The sequence below is a fragment of the Trachurus trachurus genome, assembly GCF_905171665.1.
Source record: "Trachurus trachurus genome assembly, chromosome: 14".
NCBI classification, from domain to species: Eukaryota; Metazoa; Chordata; class Actinopteri; order Carangiformes; family Carangidae; genus Trachurus; species Trachurus trachurus.
Genome location: NC_139903.1, coordinates 15,602,634 through 15,622,174, shown reverse-complemented (window position 1 = coordinate 15,622,174; position 19,541 = coordinate 15,602,634). Strand labels below are relative to the sequence as shown.

The 19,541-nt window shown below is 41.3% G+C and overlaps 2 protein-coding genes across 3 annotated transcripts; both read right to left on the bottom strand.

Annotated features, from left to right (window-relative positions):
• Positions 1 to 5,071: 5,071 nt before the first annotated feature.
• On the bottom strand, positions 5,072 to 10,274 carry zdhhc23a (zDHHC palmitoyltransferase 23a). Of its 2 annotated transcripts, XM_083986804.1 has the most exons (5): positions 10,089 to 10,274; positions 9,041 to 9,194; positions 7,049 to 7,690; positions 6,153 to 6,320; positions 5,072 to 5,680 (listed from the first exon to the last, which is right to left on the bottom strand). In XM_083986804.1, the coding sequence occupies exons 2-5, from the start codon at positions 9,157 to 9,159 to the stop codon at positions 5,407 to 5,409; spliced, it is 1,203 nt and encodes a 400-aa protein (XP_083842930.1). In that variant the 5' UTR covers positions 9,160 to 9,194; positions 10,089 to 10,274; the 3' UTR covers positions 5,072 to 5,406. The 2 variants fall into 2 exon arrangements, with proteins under 2 accessions (XP_083842930.1, XP_083842931.1); XM_083986805.1 differs by lacking the exon at positions 9,041 to 9,194 and having other exon boundaries at positions 10,089 to 10,273.
• Positions 10,275 to 12,668: 2,394 nt separating this feature from the next.
• Positions 12,669 to 19,189, bottom strand: LOC310996984 (V-type proton ATPase catalytic subunit A-like). The gene is made up of 15 exons (XM_083986548.1): positions 19,082 to 19,189; positions 18,419 to 18,516; positions 17,712 to 17,840; positions 17,190 to 17,404; positions 16,961 to 17,098; positions 16,733 to 16,884; positions 16,487 to 16,649; positions 16,245 to 16,353; positions 15,902 to 16,024; positions 15,451 to 15,565; positions 14,994 to 15,057; positions 14,680 to 14,883; positions 13,789 to 13,883; positions 13,526 to 13,697; positions 12,669 to 13,439 (listed from the first exon to the last, which is right to left on the bottom strand). Exons 2-15 carry the CDS (start codon positions 18,498 to 18,500, stop codon positions 13,347 to 13,349), a joined length of 1,854 nt encoding a protein of 617 aa, XP_083842674.1. The 5' UTR covers positions 18,501 to 18,516; positions 19,082 to 19,189; the 3' UTR covers positions 12,669 to 13,346.
• Between the last annotated feature and the right edge of the window lie 352 nt (positions 19,190 to 19,541).

The window sequence follows — 19,541 nt, the reverse complement described above, 5'->3', positions numbered from 1 at the left end:
ATCGCTGCTTTATCGGCTTTTTTCGGGCTCTGCAGGAGCCAACAGAGAATTGCTTTATGATTTTACTCATCTGTCAAACGCCTAATCACATCGCCTCAAGTCCCAACTGCTCCGATGAAACATCAAAGGTTCAATGTGTTGATCTCCCAGAGCAACAACACTATTTTTCTGCTGCCACAAACCAAATACCACCCGTGTTATGTAAGTGCTGCTGACTGCCAGGCCGAGGTTAACAGCCAAAATCATATCATAGAGTTTGACCTTGTGACCTTTTCTTAGCACTAAACTCCGTCTTCATCCCCCTGTTCCTTGATGGCTCAGGTATCTCTCAGCCTAGAGAGTTAACAGTTTGGTCAAACTACAAAAAAAACTTGGTGTATTGTATGTTCATTTGGAGTTAATGCAACATGTCTGAATGTTTCAGTGTTTATCACATTTCAAACTAAAACACTGTATGTGTGTTGTATATTACATGAAGTATGTTGTACATTTTGTACATGTAGCTTTTTGTACGTACTACCTTTTATTCATTTGTACATTTCTCATTTGTAGCTTATATTTTATATTCTATTTTCCTCTTATCTTACTTGTTAATGCTTGCTGCTGTGACACAATAATTTTCCAGCCTGGGATAAATAAAGTACATCTTAATCTAAATCTTAAGAGGTCATGAGCTGCATGTAGCAACAGTCATGTAGTAGTGGAAACATCCACAGGTTTGGGTTTGTTATCCATCCAGTATCTATACATCCATGCAGGGTCGCTGTGGGGCTGGAGCCAGTCAGCTGACACAAGATGAGGGCGGGAACACCTCGGACCGGTCTGTGAGAGGGCCGACACATATAGAGACGAACAACGTGCACACACTCAAATTCAAATTCAACCTGATGTGCATGTGTTTTGACTGTGGGAGGAAGTCGGAGTACCCAGGGGAGAACATGCAAACTCCACCCAGAAAGTCCCCAGGAATCGAACCCAGAACTTATTTGCGTTAGTGTTAAACCACCATGACGTCAGTATCAGTTATCATTTATCAGAGTAAATCTGTCTCTTATCTGTTATATAAAGCCTCTGCAGTCATCAGACGACATCCAGTGCCCCATAATGACAAAGTTAAACAGTATTTTATGAGTGTTCAGATGACAGAAACATTCCCACTCTCTGCTATATGATACAATATGAAATTTAGCTCATGTTCCTCCCATTTCTCTCGAGTATCTTGTAAAGATGTTTTTGTACCTTGATTGGGGTCCACCCATCCATCCATCCATCCATTCAGTGTCTTATACCACTTTTTTGTGTTGGGTCTCAGGGTGAAGGTGGGGGAGTCACCACTCCCCTGGTGTGCATGTCTTTGGACTGTGGGAGGAAGCCTCAGAGGTACAGGGAGATCATGCAAACTCCACATGGAGAGACCTCATGCAGGCCCAGGGTTTGAACCCTCGCTGTGAGGTGACACTGCAAACCGCTGCACCACCGTACCAGCCTGACTAAGCCCACCGGAGGAACTGGACTCTGGACTGAAATCTGAGGAAGAGCACAGACCTGAAGAGACAGTAAAACATATTTCACTCTGAAACTGACCTTTCTGTTTCATAATTATTATTATTTTTAATTTTGGTGCTCTAATTATATTTTGACACGTTTTGATTTCATGACTGATGGAGTGAGTAAAAATAACTGCTCTCTACAAAGATAAGGAGCCTGAGTTAAACTGCACAGTTGCAAACATTTTCAATCCAATTAGGTTTAGTGGTTTGGATACAAGGCTGAGCTGTCGACTTTCTGCAGGATCTTTCTCGCCGTTGCACAGATTCAAATATGAATCCAGATGTGCTGATGAGATAAATTAGTGTAATGAGTTGGACACAGACCAGTGCAGGCAGACACATGCTACAGTACAAGTATTTCTCCGACCTACATACCTTACCCTTACCAGTTTAAACAGGTTTGCACTCAGAAAACAAATATTTAAAGTAATGTGCCAGGGAAATGTTACATATTACTTTTACATTTGATCATTGGCAAGTGCTGTGTGCATGTGACCTGTAGAGAACACACATGCAGCTCCTTCATTAAAACATTGTGCTGATTGTGCAGAATGATTAAAGTTACTCTGGGGTGAGAATGAGTTCATGCTGATTTGGCAAAATGATGAATCCTGTTATTTCTATTCAGGAGCATTTAATTATCCAGGACTGTATCTTCACTTCCCTATAGTCACACCGTGTAAAAAGGCTTAGTGTCACACATCTGTAACAGATAATTACAACCAAACCCCAGATAATGACAGAAAATGTTGCCTTTTCTCGGTGAAAACAGTTTTATTTCTGTGTAACTGGCTCATCGATTCATTTTTCCGCAGTTTTAAGGTGTTATACTGGTTCTTTTCTCTCAGTGGGACACAGGCGACTGGAGCTGACAGAAAGTTTAAGTGTCTCTGACCTGATGTGAATGATACGATGAGTGATAGGCTATCATATAAAAGTGGCATTTATTTTTGAAATGTGTAAATTAAGCTTAGCACCTGGGGAAAGGTGGATGTAAGAGTTGCTCCGATTTAAGAGTAGCTCTATTGAACTTCAACTATTAAAGTCACTGTAATTCATCACTGACAAAGTTGAACCAAATATTTTGTTAACAGCTCACTGCCTAAAGCGGTTGTCGTCTTAAAGCTGAGACATTTAACCTGTGTGGAAATCAGCTTCAAGCCACACATACACACACACACGAACATACTGCATACAGTATACAGTATGCACACTGGCGGCAAGAGAAAAAGATAAATAAATGAATGAAATGACACATGTTTTTGTCCTCACAGCTTTAACGGTGAGGTTACAACAGTACATGACAGTTTCTAGTCCTGATTCAGCAGATGATTTCAAGGTTGATATGTCGGCCTGACGGTGGTGCTAGGGGACAGGCCATGGATGAAAATAATTTCCTCTTGAGCTATGTATGTGTAAAATGTAATGTTTACAGTGTAAAAGTTTAACATGAAGAGCCACTGGGCTCTGACAATCCAACAACAACATTAAATGTTAATGTGTCATCATGGTCTTCAGGATTACTTTGCCTTGACAAGAAAAAAACATCTTTGACGAACTGTCAGGACAAACAAGTATGCATTGTGATGACAATTGACTGTAGGTTTTTCATACAAGACACAATAATGGGGAATTAATATATTTTGAGGCAGAGACAATTCACAATTGACCTGCATGACATTATTAGAATTAAAAAAAAAAAAAAAGACTTGCATTCTCAGCAGGTGCCACATGATGTCAGATTTGCGTTTGCATGTATCTGGTAGTTTAGAGACAACACTTCTGAGCAACTGTATCAACTACAGGTCCATATATTAACCACATTGTGCAAATGTAACTGTAATCGTCACTGTCTGTGGTAATTACACAAACATAGTACAATGTTTAATCAATTCTATCATATTATTGTAAATGTTTTAGGACTGATATAATGAAAAAGAATAGAAATTATTATCCATTAAGTTTTGTTGGAGAATATGTTGCTGTTGCTGAATATCAAGCTGCAATTCTCCAACATTCGGCACTAATGTAAGATGTTTCTAAAACTGTTATTATTGTAAGATGATATGAGATTACAGAACAGCATCATACATCAAGACAGTACTCGTGTTGCAAAATGCACAAAATGCCCTGAGGGTGGCACCAGAGGAAAGACAATACACACCAACCAACATACTCTGTGCAGTCTGCTGTGGAGGAGTGGAGACGCCAAATAACCCTTTTCAGTTAAGTGATTTAAATGGAAGAAATGTATTGATTTAAACAGTTCGATTGCAGAGCAGAGCATTATGAGACTTAAAGAAAAACAGAAATAATGAGTGGGAGTATGGTGGGAAACACTGCAGCCCAGACATCAGAGAAGAGTATACATGTTATTATTAAACTTAAATAAATGTAAATATTGTACATAAAATGAAATAGGTATCATCTGTATTTGATTATTTACATAAACAGCTCCTGCAAGTCTTTAACTCTGTAGGTCTGGGCAGTGTGAGAGGAGCAGCATTCACACAAACGCCATAAAAAAATCAATATCCCAGAGCACTGTGGAGAAAAATATTAAGTAAATACAACAGGAAAACCAGATTGTATCAGTGGTAACAGTACAGATGCTCCAGGAAGTTATGGCTGTACATACTCAGCATTAGTGTCAATATGTGATCTACAGTCTCCACAACAGCATCTGAAAAAAAAAACATAAAAAATAATTTATGCTTTAATTTCGTGTCAGGGAGGAGGAAGGTGACAGTTACATGTGTAGCCCTGTGTTAACATGCTTTATATAACATGTTAGATTGCTAAACGTTCATATTTAAATGGGACAGGGTCAAAATGAAGTCATGCTGCCACATGCAAGTCAGAGCTGAGCCTGATTAAATACATCTGTGGGAAACAAAGCTCAGTTTCCTCATGAAGACACAACAAATGTTACAATACAACATAGTATTGTGATATTTTGTGTGACACAGTGTATTGATGCATGAACGCTAAGTATCAATCTTTTATCCTGTAAATTGTAAATATGAATTCAAATTTTTGGTACTGAGGTGCAACTTTTTATGACTGTGTTGGTCAGTTGGTTGTTTAACAATCCCATTTTGCAAGAATAAAATCAATTTGATCGAGATGAACAGACTAGAACTTTATCTTATTTGATAAAAACAGATGCTGACAAAGTTTTCCTTTTGGAACATTATGCAGTTTCAAAAATGTAATTAATCACAACATGTTATTAGAATACTCAAGATAGTGTTACATTTTTTTAAATTGTAAAAACATTGTATCACAACATCGTGATAATCTCGTATCATGGGCCCTCTGACAACGACTGACAATGTAAAGCTGAGATGTCCAACTCTCTCAGTTGTGCTCATGATTTACTTTGCTCTGGTACCGTCCCTCGGTCAAATCTTAGTTTGTTGGTATTTCATCTACCCAGCAGTTCAGCCTTCTATCATTCAATTACCATTCACATCTCTCCTCATTTATTTTTAAATAATTTATGTTTTAATTTCTTTTTCTGTTCAGTTGAAATAAGTCACACAGCATTAATTATAATCACTTTGTGCAGGTAGAGAAATTGTGTACAGTAACATGGCAGTGCCTGCAGCTTTATTACATGAGTACACAGTTGTGCTACAACTTCAAAACGAGGATGAGTGTGTGCTTTTCAAAAATATTCCCCTGCAACTTATTTTAGATAAAACAGTTTCTGATATTTCATATCTCAGAGGCTGGAATGCAGTAAGCTCTGGATGTCGGCAGCTGATATGTCCTAAGAAACACATGGGATGAAATTCTTCACACGTGACCCGTAGTGTGTTATCACGATGTTACTAGAAAGTGTAAAGTGAAACTAGACCAAGTCAGTGAAGCTGGAGCGAGGAGATGCCGAGGCATCTGTCATGGTGAGAAACTCAACCCAGTTCTGATAGAAGCCACGTGAATACTCTCCCGTGTCGATGACGAGTCCCCACAGGCGGCTCTGGCCCGTTTTGTTCCTCAGAGCCAGCTGAGCCTCTCGCTCCGTCACATTGAAGCTGATATTCAACACCTGCACCACCAACAGGTAAAGCAAACCACCTGTGACGATGCTGCTGTACCAGGCACAGGTGAAGCAAAGTGCTGTGCTGTAAACAGAAACAGAGGATGAGAATAACATCTTAGTTAAGTGATATATATAATGTTTGAAAGGCATTCACAGTGCATTTACAGCACTGGACCTTTTCTCCCTGCATGAGTCCAGTTAGCTCAATCCAAGTTAAAACTATATATTCTCTTATTATCTTAATTTACAGCCAACATGGGACAATCCAAAGAAAATGGATAATAAAATTGCAGAAATATGAGGAAATATAATCAAAACTGTTTAATAAGGACACAAGCAAAAAAGTTTGAGTTTTGTTGTAAAGTCAGATTGTCAAAAGACTGGGACTTGTATAGAAATGACCCTGTAATTTCAAAATGCAACCATCTTTATATTGTTTCACATATGACTGTTTCACAAATATTAATTCTTATTTCAGGAACTTTTACAATACAAACTTCTCATTTACTCATTTAGTCTCACACATGTGGCGGAGTTTGTAAAGAGAGCTGTACCTGGACTGAGCGTAGACGCCGGGGCAGTAGAGGAGAGCCGTCATGAGGTACTGTCGAGGACAGAGGCTGCAGAGCACCAGACAGATCCCATACAGAGAGGTCAACACGAACACACAGAGGGTCAACAGGAAACTACGGTGGTTCGCCTGACCAACACAGCTGTTTATCCTACAACATCTCAACACACACACACACAATATACACACACACATGCAAGACAACATAACAGTTTAGACCAAACTGCCCTGGGCATATTATTTCATAATATCACAGTTTGGGAGTATCCATCTGCAGCGAATAATAAACAAGAAGAATAACTTGACATAAGAGGCAACTCAACGATTATGCATGATGTTTAGAATGATGTATTCTAATATAAAAGTGATATAATATTTTATGGTCTTGGCAGCGTGTACTGCAGGAAGGCATCTCAGCCTCCCAGAGCACACAAACAAATGGCTATTAAAACAAACAACTGTTTAAGGCCGTTATCATCCTTGTTTCCCTGACACCACAGTGCACCTGCTTCAACTCCTCCTGAAGCTCACTTTTTAGGATGCTGAGTTTTCACTATTTGTCATGTTTGTAAGAAAACAGTTCCCATTTTAAAGTGCTCAAAGTAAAATCGGTGGTTCATCCTGACATGTCAGATGGACATCATGTGTTTAGTTTAGAGGTGGAAGCAGATGGATGAAACTATCGGTGAGAATAATGTGTTTTTATTTACTGTTTAGCAACTACAACAACTGATTCATGTCAGTTTCTACTCATTTTTGTGAGTGTTTGTGTGCACTTTAAATGGTCCAATTGTTACAGGGCAGTTATTTAATCCTTCTCAATTACCTTCCATGTCTGTGTAAACCCAATGCAGAGGAGCAGTGTTTACATATACCCACCAGATACAGTGGTGGTCCAGACGCTGGACGCAGGATCCACAGGTCCGACAGTGTCCAGCCCGTGGGGGTCGCATTATTTTACACACGGCACACCTGCTCCATTTAGTTGTCACTGTTGTTGTCTGTGACTCCGCTGCAGAGGAGGTGGAGGAGGTGGAGGTGGAGGTGGTGGTGGTGGAGGCCGACTGGACAGACTCATGGAGCGGTGTGGACTCCTTGTCGGCCTCCGTACTCTGCAGCAGGGGGGCTTTCACCAACCCTGGGCCTCTCTTGGTGTTAATGAGAGACCCGATGGTGAGGAACATCCCGGCGGTCACGGTGCACACCTGCAGCTGGCTGACGTCCCCACGTGGTAAAATCTCCGTGATGAAGAGGAAGTACATGTAGGCCAGGGAGTAGAGCGCCAGCGTGAGGAAGAAGACGGTGCGTCTCTTCCTCCGGTGCGTGGCGTAGTAATACCAGAGCACCAGGGCGGGCAGCGTGGTGAGGATGGAGACGCCCAGCAGGTAGTGCAGCGCCGCCACCCGGAGCAGGAGGGGCAGCAGCACCAGGGCCGGGACCATGGAGATCTCCAGGCTCTCGATCATGGCCCCGAGGACCGGAGACTGACAGCCACTTTTAGGAGGTTTGTCTTTCAGCCATCTACAGAGTCATTGGGTCAGAGTAATCAAACGTGTCATTACCAATCAGGTATTTACACTGGCTGAAAAAGGTAGATGTTATACTAGGCTACTCTCTAAAACCAGGGACAGTGAAAGATGCTTTTATTTTTATTTTTAAAAGATAGATCAACATTTTGGCAAATTTGCCTATTGCCATAATCTTTATAGTCATAGGGAGTAGGTTTATTAGTTTTAAAGCAGAAGTAAGCGATCCGGTCGTTTTGGCTAACTTTCTGTCAGCCGATGGAGTTAGCAGTCCCCACCCTCGTCCCTACGTCACCACATTCATGCGCATCCCTTGGCTGCACACACAGAGAGGACCGCCCCTTTATGCCGTTCTCTCTCCTCATTGGATAAAGGTTGTAGGATACAAGGAAAGTTTTCTCCTCGGCTTACAGCAGAGCAGAGTGACTGACAGACCCGTGTTTCAGACCAAACACTCTATATAAGTGATTGCTGTCGGAAGATATAACCATTTAAGACTTATATTAACACAAACATTACGCTTACTTCTGCTTTAATTATCGGTGCATGTTGTTTTGAGATCTGCGGAGCAGAGACGCAAGCTGCTCAGTTAACACAATGGAGGTGAATGGTACAGGTCCCCTGTCCCTCATCAAACTCATCAAATACACAATCCAACAACTCCAAAACGCTCTCGTGGACAACTTGTGACCTGCACATTCACCACGCTATGAAATAATCATGTATAATTATGTAACATTACCACACATGAAGCAAATACTCTGAACTACTTGCATTTTTGAAAAGACTTGGGACCTGTACCATTCACCTCCAATGTGTTCGCTGAGCAGCTTGCGTCTTTGCTCTGCGGTTCTCAAAACAACATGCACCGATAATTAAAGGTGAACCTACCCCCTATGACTATAAAGATTATGGCGATAGGCAAATTTGCCAAAATGTTTAACTATCCCTTTAACTCTGCTTGATGTTCAGTGTAATTATTGATGGCATGAAAGAGAAGATTTTAGGGTCTCTCCTTTTTATTTCAAGAGATTTATTTTTCTTGTGATGAACGCCAATCTAACGCTGTGATTTCACTTTATTCTGTGCTTTTGTTTGGCTGCCAGACAAAGTTTGCATTGCACATGTCATCACAACACAACATGGAGCTGTCAGACCTGCTGAAGGTCAAGAGTCCTGGACCATTTGTTCACTCTGGTTTGTCATCACTGACTCTGTCTCAATGATCACACATCACTTAAACTTTAAAAAGAGACACTGAACTTAAGTCATTGTAACAAAAGTGCTATTTCCATGTGGATAACATTTTCCAGTACTGACCCTTTTTCCCTCAAGCCCTTCATACCTGTTAAAGGCTTCATCCAGATCTTCACAGTCACAGCAACATCCGTACTGGTAGATATCACACTCACAGCAACACATAGGATCATCAGGCTCTGGAGGCTTTAACTTCTCCCATTTCATTATGGCTTGCTAAAGATGACTGTGAAGTGTACACGCTGTTATTTCAACACAGAAGGCCATCATTTAAAAACCTTATTCTCTCAAACAGCATTAGTGTAACACAACTTAGAAATATAGTAGAACAACCAACAACAATCCACAATTAATATCTAAACATGCACACACACATTCACGTAAAACATCTGATCCCGACTCACTAACCTCTCCCTACATTAGTTCTACATTTCAGCAAAAAAGATAGAAATGGTAAAAGAAAACTTAACATCCAGGAAACTGTGTATATCTGAATCTAAATCTAAATGATCATCATCATACCCATGGCTAAAAGACACATGTACGTCTCAAACGTTGCATCCAGAATAAACAAGATGTTGAACCAACTACAGCCAACTTTTCTGTCTGAAAACAAAGCACTACGTTAACACTACGTGCCACTAATGGACTCAATTTGTACCTGTATGTTACTAAAAGATTTTCTCCTTGTTATAAAATAATCTTTTCCATCATCAGAGGATTCTCAGTCCTGTTACATCCCCAAGAGCTTCTAATGTAATTTGTTGAAACAAGGCCACTGTGTCCACAGGGACGAACTATCTGGGCCAACAAACCCAAAGTCCTCAACACTCTGAGATTCACTTGAGTTATTGTCAGTGTGAGTTATTATTTTAGTCTGTTTATAACTTGAGTGTAGAGAGCCTGACCTGCATCTGTGCAGGAATCAACAGTGAAATATATTATAAGATAAGGAGACAAACTTTACATTTCAGTCAGTTTTTCGTTGGTTCATATTATAGTTTCCTAATTAAACAGGTAATTTCTGCTTAATAATCACAGTTTCTCACAAACATAACTCTATTCAAATGTATTAGCAGTCAACAGTAAACTCAGTCTCCACAAAGCAAAGATAAACCATTCCTCTGTTGACTTACCTTTTGTCTCTGCAACAGAAATACAAATACCAAAGCATCAACACTCGTGGATTTACTCTTTCCAGGCAGAAGTTATGTGACCGTCATCACAAGAAAAACAATAAAGAACATGACGGCTGGTCACCAAGCGCCTGCTGTGAATGACTGAGGGAGAAAAATGAAAACAGGAGCTTCGTTTCTCATCAGTCATTTGTGTTGAAAAGGGAAACTGGCAGGTTTTCTGCTCTGGTGCTGCTGCTGCTGCTGTGACACCCAATCAGTGCAGTGAGATGGTTTTCATTTCTCGGATTCCCACGATGGAAGTGTCCCAACAGAAGGCAACTTGGAATCCTCCTGACAAGTGGTTTGATATGGCGTTGCATCTGCCAGCTCACTTTTCCAAAGACTACCTTCCTCACATATCATTGAATAGTTCACAAGTCGTCCTCCGGCATACTCAGCCTACTTCTGCTTTATAGCTCCTCTCACTTACCATTTTAGGCTTTAATTCAGGCATGCTTGGTAAATATAGGCGCTACCTCAATTGGCCGAGGGAGCCAGAGAGCCAGGAGTCTTTCATACCTCTTCCCACAGCTGAGGGGTTATGTCGAGGTGCAACAGCAGCCTGGATAATCCACACTGAGCTGGACAAGGGTGCACGAGAAACATGACAGGCACTCAAAGATGAGAGAGCGAGCGATGATCCACGGGGCAGCCCCACCCTCCGGGATCATATTTCCACCCACTGGCAACATGATCCTGCCGCTCACACACAGAAAACTCTGGAAGGGTGTGTGTGTCTATGTGTGTGTGTGTGACTGGAGATAACAAACAAATAATGTGTTGCTGTTAATACAAGTCTGTGTTTCCATATATCTCTTTGTGTGACCTTTGGGACCACACTCGATATTCACAGTGACGATTTGATAAGTGATCCCTGCGAGGAAGTTTTCTTTTCTCCTGACCCCCTGTGCAGGGTCAGAGCCCGGGGTCAAATACATATCAGCTGCCCTGCACCTCTCAGGAACTTGGATTCAGATTCTTGCTAATGAACTTCGGCAGGGAGCTTGTAAGCCAAGGTGCATGAATCCAGTCTTTAAAAATAAAATAACACACCTTATTTATTGGTTGAAAACAAACAAAAAAGTGGAAAAGCTGAGAGCAAACAAGTCGTCAAAAGTCACTCTAAGAGAGGAGAACTGATGTCGTATTTGCCAATAACCTTAATTGCAACTTAATATAATTAAATTAGTACTTTATCGGTCTGTTTCCTTTGAAGTGGACAGACTGAGTTCACTTGTGACACACAACAGGTGAACTACAGCAATGGCCGCACAAAGGGCCACTGCATACAATGGATCAGATGACACAAAAGCAGCGTTGACTGCGCGTTTGAGGACAGCCATGAATGCTGTGCACGGAGAGAGCGTGACGGCTCCGGCCTTCCCCCCCACCTCCACGAGTTAAAGCCATATAAAGTTGTGTTAATGTGCTCTTAACACACACACACACACACACACACACACACACACACACACACACACACACACACACACACACACACACACACACACACACACACACACACACACACACACACACACACACACACACAATCCATCGGCCATTACAGACTGAAGAGTAAGAGGGAGACAGGTGCATTATAAGCTGTAGGCTGATATATTATGAGACCAATGAAGCCTGTCTGGATGGACAGAATCAATGCAGACAAAAGCTGCTGCTCTTGCTCCTGAGGGTTGAGCCTCCATTAGTCTTGATGGAGCCAGGAACCTGAGATACTGGCTCTAATCTATTTTGGAGGAATTAATGCCGTTGAGTTGTAGAGGAAAGACCGAGCCAACGGTGTGCGATGGAGATTACACATCAGCAAACTGCAGAGATGCTGCATTTGCAACAAAGTGAGCTTGACGAGTAAATGTGGTCGTTGCTTTTCTGTAGGACAGCAGTTTTCGCTGAATGAGGAAACACTCACATGGACCCATGAAAAAATAATAAGTTATCCACCTATGATAAGGTTGACAAAGGCCTCATTTCTCAACGTTGTGTTGTTTTTGTGTGCACACCGAGTCAATTAAATCCATTTTTTCAGGTTATAAAAAGATCTTCTGTTTAATTGCCCTTTTCTTCAAGTTTAAGATTTTATTGTGCATGTACATGTATTCCTCACTGATTAAACAGTAAAACCTAAACATGGCAGACTTGGTTACATTATATTGGGAATTTAAGATTTCAGACTAAATGTGTTGGAATGGGACATAAGTTAAAAAAAAAGAAGTAAAAACGATTAAAATATTTGCTTCTGATTTGCTTCTTCTTTAAATTTTACCAGCTACAAAAAATACATTTATAGACTAAACTAAATTTCAACAGGTAAAGGCATTAAAGCAGCACGAGCGCCACCCAGAGGCGACAACCCCTCAGAATCTGTGTGTTCATGAAGTTGCAGCAGTCAAAGGTCGAGTCTCACACTCATGTTCATCTGCTTCAAATGTAAAACAAAGAAGATAAAATGATAAATGATTTAATAAGAAAACTTCATTCTGCACATGAAAAATAAAAACTTCCTGGCCCAACTTACTTGTTTCAGACATTTATTTCAGACGACAGTAATGAACCACGAATATAACAGTGAGACATCTGTTACAACACAACTCTAACAGACTCATTCATTCTCATAATCTTTTTTTTTTTTTTTTTACATAGTGTCAAGTACATAATCCACGACGTCACTATCACACTGAAGAGGTAAGAGGTGGAAGAATGCTTTAACCCCCCGGATGTAACACAGTGTATCTGTCCCTTTACCCATGTGCATGTTCCCACTGGATTAATCATTTGTATGCATCACTGGCACATCTGGTTGGAAAACAAACATCCCTTTCCACTCTTTGTTGCAGCTAGTAGTTGAGTTCAAGTGCAGCACCTGATTGGGGCCCATTGATTATAACCACAACATGATGGTGTAGTAATCTGTAAGTGCTCTGTTATGGGCTGAGTGACGCTCTGGTCGTATATTCAGGTGTCTCGGGGGGGTTTCCAGTGCTGTGTTTCTGCAGAAGCTGAGTCAAGACAAAAACAAAATGCTAATTTGTCCAGGCGGTGGAATGTTTAAAGGGACGTAAACACCAAGGAAGGAAGGAAGGAAGGAGATCACATGACAGAGGCAGACACTCAGAACACGGGCCGTTACATCTGCGATATGTTGCACTGCACTGGGGTGTTGGGTATTGGGGAGAGGAGCTTCGAGGTAAGAGACGCTCATTCCTCCAGGGTCCTGAAGGAGTTCTGCATGTCCTCCAGCAGCTGAGCAAAGTCTGCTTTGATCTTAGCTTCGCCATCCTTCACAGGGTCCTAAAGAATTAAGCATAAACAGGGATTAGGTCAACAGCAGGAAAAAAAGGTTATTTACCTCGTCACGTTACAGTCACGTCGTGTACCTTGAACTTCATGGAGCTGATCTTATACAGGATCTCTCCCATGTGCTCCCTGATCATGGCCCAGGTGATTTTGTTGTCGCTCTGCGCCGTGGACTCGACAGCGTGGCGGGCCATGTCATAGAAAGCGATGGTGTTGGAGAGGATGCCCACAGTTTTGTAGAAGGGACAGAACCTGTGTGCGGGCACAGATCAATGTGTGATGCTCACAGTTACACACAAGAATCAGTGGAGAGAAATATTTTTTTGTGGAGTTTGGTTTTCACCTGTCGTAGGGTGTGTAGCCATTCTGCTGCAGGAAGTCGTCCTTAATGAGCTTAGCGACTTCCAGAGTGATCTTGTCGGTCTCAGCGAGGGAGGCCTGTGAACAAAACAAGATGATCAGAGCAGCTGATTGACCAGTTGGCATGGTACTGAGTTAAAATGATTAATTTAACAGCTATGACAGAAGCCTCGCCTCTAAAACACAAAAAACAATTGGAAAAGAAATATTACTGTTTTGAGCACACACATAATTGTCACTAACTTAATCTGGGACATTACAACCCTCAATCTGTCAATATCCTCAGGTAAAGTAAAAAAAAAAAAAAAAAACTTTTTATTTAGTATTTTCAGTTTAAGGAAAAATAAGATGACAACAAACTGTCAAGGAAGATTAAAAAAACAAACAAACTGTAACTCTTTAATTTACAGGCCATTAATTACAAGAAATAACAGTTAATTTCACAGTAATGTCATGTTTTTAATAAAGGTAAAAGATGCTTTTCATACTTTGAATATTTTGGGAAAGGCCAGAATTTCTCTCCACCAAGTCCTTGCAACTGACTGATATTTCTGGGCTATTTCTACGCAATCAATCGTTATTTCTTGGCTATATTTCTCCACATTACTATGAAATTTACCGCTATTTCTAGAAATTATGATGCAATTAATTGTTATTTCTGGGCTATTTCTTTTTTCTTTTCTTTTTTTATAGGTAAAGTTTGAAAACAGTGAAACACATCTGGTACCACCGAATGGCACCAGCACACACACAACTGAATGTCAATGAGATCTTAAACAGGAATGTCCCTATATAAGTTTCACCGGATCTGAGGTCTGAGGGCACAGATTTGAGTTTTTTCCCCCAGTTCACTTGTCTTCTCGATCTACCTTACCTTGCCGACAAGCTGCACGATTTCAGCCAGGTCCTCCTCCTCCTGTAGAATCTCTTTGGCTTTTGTGCGAAGGGGAACAAACTCGGGGAAGTGTTTGTCGTAATACTCGTCCAGAGCTCGTGTGTACTTGCTGTAGCTGATCAGCCAGTTCACTGAGGGGAAGTGTTTTCTCTGAGCCAGTTTTTTGTCCAAGCCCCAGAACACCTGCAAACAGGAAAATGACAAATACTGACACTCACTCAAGAGTTGAGCACAAAGGAAGAGACACTGACAATGAGGGAAGAAAGTGAAATTTTAGGATGCTTATTGCTTACCTGGACGATTCCCAATGTGGCTGAAGTCACAGGATCTGAGAAGTCTCCACCAGGGGGCGACACACTATGAAGAATTTGTCATGTTAAAAGAAGATGTGAGCCAAATAATGCATTAATAATTACGCTGCATGCCTAGGTTTGTTCTGTTCTTTCATCTGTTGTTCTTATGAAAAGCCTCAAAGAAAAATGTGAAATTTATGATGCATGGACAAAAATCCAGAATCAATTATTTTTCCATCAACGTAGCTTCAGAATTACAACATGCATCATGTCTCTTTTGTGCATATGGTTTTCTCCCATCCTCTTGTTTTTATGTTACATGACCCTATGAGTTTTAAGTTTAAAGCTTGTAACTGGAATACTGAAGGAGCCTTGTGTGTACTTAGAAGTGGGTAACAACTTCAACTGCTACCTGAAGCTGATTTCAACATGTCTGCTCATACAGAAGTGAACTCACGCTCCTACGATGCTGACGCTGCCCTCTCTCTCCGGGTTTCCCAGGCACGTCACGCGGCCGGCGCGCTCGTAGAAGGAGGCGAGCCTGGCTCCCAGGTAGGCAGGGTAACCGCTGTCTACAGAGGACGACACACACAGCTGTGACTGGCTGGTAGCGAATAGTCACAGATACTTTCTTGACTTTTTATTAAGGATTGTTGACACACACATGTAAAAATGTTAATACTTTTATGAGACTGTAAATGTAGGGGCAGGACATGATAAGCTTTGCTTTCTGTCCCTCCTCGCACTGGATCTTTTTTATTTTTTGTTTTGTTTGTATATTCTGACTAGTCTGTTTGTCTATTTGGTGTTTTTAATGTTTGGTACTGTTTATACACAATTTATACGCACAAGGAAATGAAACATAGTCTTCACAAATTAATAATATCACATGTAACTGATGAACATACCAGCAGGCATTTCTGCCAATCTCCCAGAGATTTCTCTCAGAGCTTCAGCCCATCGGGATGTCGAGTCAGCCATCATGCTCACATTGTAACCCATGTCTCGGAAGTATTCAGACAATGTGATACCTGCAAAGGAGATCGTATAGAAAACATTTTATTTAATGGATTATCTAAACACCTGCAAATAGCAAGGAGACAGAGGCATTGACTTAAATGCAGTAATGAATCCCTTTGTCTCCTTCAAAATGAGATTTTTAAGGAAAGGGATCATTTATTTTGTTCAATCAATGCTGTAGCATTTTAAATCAACATCTGGGCTGTTCCCTGTGGTGTGAATAGTTGGTACCTGTATAAATAGAGGCCTCTCTGGCAGCCACAGGCATGTTGGATGTATTTGCGACCAGTGCTGTTCTCTTCATGATGCTCTCAATCTTGCCGTCGACTTCCATAGTAAGCTGTTGGGCAAGAACAATGTCGACTTTACACGTGAAATATGGCGCTTAACTGCTAAACATGAAATCCTTTCTTATTCATGTGAACATGTCTCAGAACAGGGTGCAGCTATACACTGAGCGTGAATCCACTAACCTCAGGGAAATCGCGCAGCACCTCAGACATTTCGTTTCCACGCTCTCCGCAACCGACATAGATAATCACGTCACTGTTGGAGTACTTGGACAACGACTGGGAGATCACAGTTTTTCCACATCCGAAGGCTCCTGGTATAGCAGTGGTGCCGCCCTGCACGCAACTACACAGCACAGAAGCCTTACAGATTTCCCCTCGCAGCATAAATGAATGCATCTTTTTCATTTTTGAAGGAGAATTACTCACGGGAAAAGCGCGTCCAGAACTCTTTGGCCGGTCAGCAGCGGATGATTTGCAGGTAGTTTCTCTGTTACTGGGCGGATTTGTCGTACTGGCCACACTTGCACCATGGTGAACTTCTCCTTCACGCCTTCAAATTCCAGCTCAAGGACCACATCCTGAATGCAATAAGATCAGAAAAATCAGTTTCACAGACGCCGTGATCAAACAATCGAGTGTTTTTAACTCACTCACAGAAATGTCATAGTTTCCAGGGGGGGCCACATAGGTGACGGTGCCTCTGTTGCGAGGCGGACACATCAGCTTGTGTTTGATTAGGGAATTTTCATACACCATGCCATAGATGTCACCTCCCGTGATGTGACTGCCAGCCTGGAGAAATAATCATGTGAAATTAGTCAGAACAGCAGCAGAAGAGCGACATCTCCAAGTCCACACCACAGTGAACATGTCATTTTCTTACCCTAAGATTCTGGGCGGGAGTAAATTCCCATTTGAGGTCTCTGTTCAGAGCACCGATGTTTACTCCTCTTGGGATATAGATACTTTGAGTGAGGTCATTGATGTCCTTTAGTGGACGTTGGATACCGTCAAAGATGGAGCCCATGATTCCTGGTCCCAACTCTACAGAGAGAGGCTTTCCTGTTCGCAGGACAGGGTCGCCAACAGACACACCGGCTGTGGCAGGAAGTTAAGGAAAACAAAACAAACTGAGAGCACTTGGACTCACTAGTCTTACGAATACGAATAACTTCATTCATCCCCAAAGGAAAATTAATTTGTCTGCCAGCTCATCACCATTTTGCAGAAGAATCAAAAAAGAACAGGGTGGCATCCTCCAGACCAAATACGACAAAAACACAACAAAAATAAAGCAATGGTAAAAACTCAGAGCTACCAGACTTTGCTGCTACCAGTTGGACGCTGATGTGTTTTCTAACATGTTTATTTGAAGAGAAGTGTAATATAGCAGCAGAAAGGATACAAGTCTCCTCATAGACTTGAATCGTTGCCATGTCTCCCTCCAAACGGATGATTTCTCCCACTAGCTCACTGTGACCGACTCGAACCAGCTCGTACATGGCTGCTCCTGCCATCGCAGTCGCTGTCACCACTGTTGATTGGACCAGTTTGAAAACAAAAGGAAAGAGAAACAAAGCAGTTAATACAACAAGGAATTGACTGGGCAAGTAATATGATGGATTTGGGCATAATTTAACAGATTTGAAAAATTATTGATTCAAAAACCATTAATTGAATTGTTTAAAATACATAAGAATGGCCAAGCATAAAGTTGAAATCTAAAATCTATTTCAGAAAAATGTGTATGTCATATTATATTTGTTTATCATTGGATAAATTATAGATTTTAGTTTGAATTTTTTTTTGATTTGTCAGGTTTTCCGAAAAAGAAAAATATAAGCATCTGGTTACTTTACTTCTCAACATCACATTGTGCAGCACTTTAAAATAACATTTAGAGCAACAGATGATTTTGCCCATATCGGCACAGTAACATAAAAGGCCAAAGACAAACATTTATATATATATATGTATATATACACACATTTATTATTCCTCTCCTTCCCTGTGATAGCTAGAATAAGTAATTTACAGTTCAGTGGCTTTAGACAAATCTAATACCTAATAAATAATAACTAGTGATTTACAGAGAGGTGCAATAAACCAGACCTGGTCCAGAAACCCCATGTACATATCCAAACTCGCTCTCTCGCTCCTCATCCTGGATCCTGGGAAGTTTCGAGGTATCCATCTTGATAGCTTCTGTCCTGAAAATTGAATGAGAGACATGTTTTGAAGACTATCAGCAAACAAAAATCCATTCACATCACGCATTATCAAACCTTCTCTCAGCTAATGGCAATGACAGTCGCCACTGGTCAGGCTTTAGGTGCAGATTCAAACACACACCGATTTTACCACCCCGATCAAATAGGAATTTGACTGTGCACCATAACAAACACAGTGCAGTGGGTAAATGAATGACCAGGTACAGCAGAGTGAAGTCAGCTGTAGGTAACTTCAGTGCCCACGAAGGAGTAAGGTTACATAAAGTCGACGGGGATATGTGGTGTAGCCAGATGGCAGCTTTATGTTTGTTACTACACACACACGTAGTGTTAACAGCAAAGCTGATTTGTGCGTGTGCGCGTATGAGTCAGGTGACTAGCTAGCAAACACTAGCCGTCCTCACCATTATTATCACCATCATCATCACCTTGTACAGGTTTAGCTAAACTATCGACTATCAACACAGCGTTGGTCCAAGAGCGAAATCTCAAACTGTTGCAAACCCAAAACATCGTATTATAGCGCTGCCATAACATTTCTTACCTTATGTTGCTGTGCAGTAGTCCAGGATTGTCTCTAGCGAAGCAGGCTGAGGAGGAGCTTCGCTGTGCTAATCACCTGCTAGGCACCGGACTGTCACAGGAAGAAAACATCTCCATTGTGGCTCCACGGGCTTCCTCCGCTCTCACCCGATTGGCTGTCTGCGGAGCCAACATGGCGTCTATAGGGCAGCAGTTTCCTAGGTGACAGTAAAAGTTCCGCCGGTCTCCAGGCGCACTAGTGACCTCTGCTGTTGTTTTCATAAACCGTTTTATATACTGTAAATAAAATTCAACAACACACTGGAATAGTTTTGGGATTGTTTAGGTTCTATCTCTTTATTGTTATGCAGTGTTTCTTTGTGGTCAGTCTAGTCAGACATATGACCTAGATTGTAGGCTATGTGTAGTATGACCACCTTTGTAACTACAGTTGATACATTTGTGCTACATTGTAGCCTAAA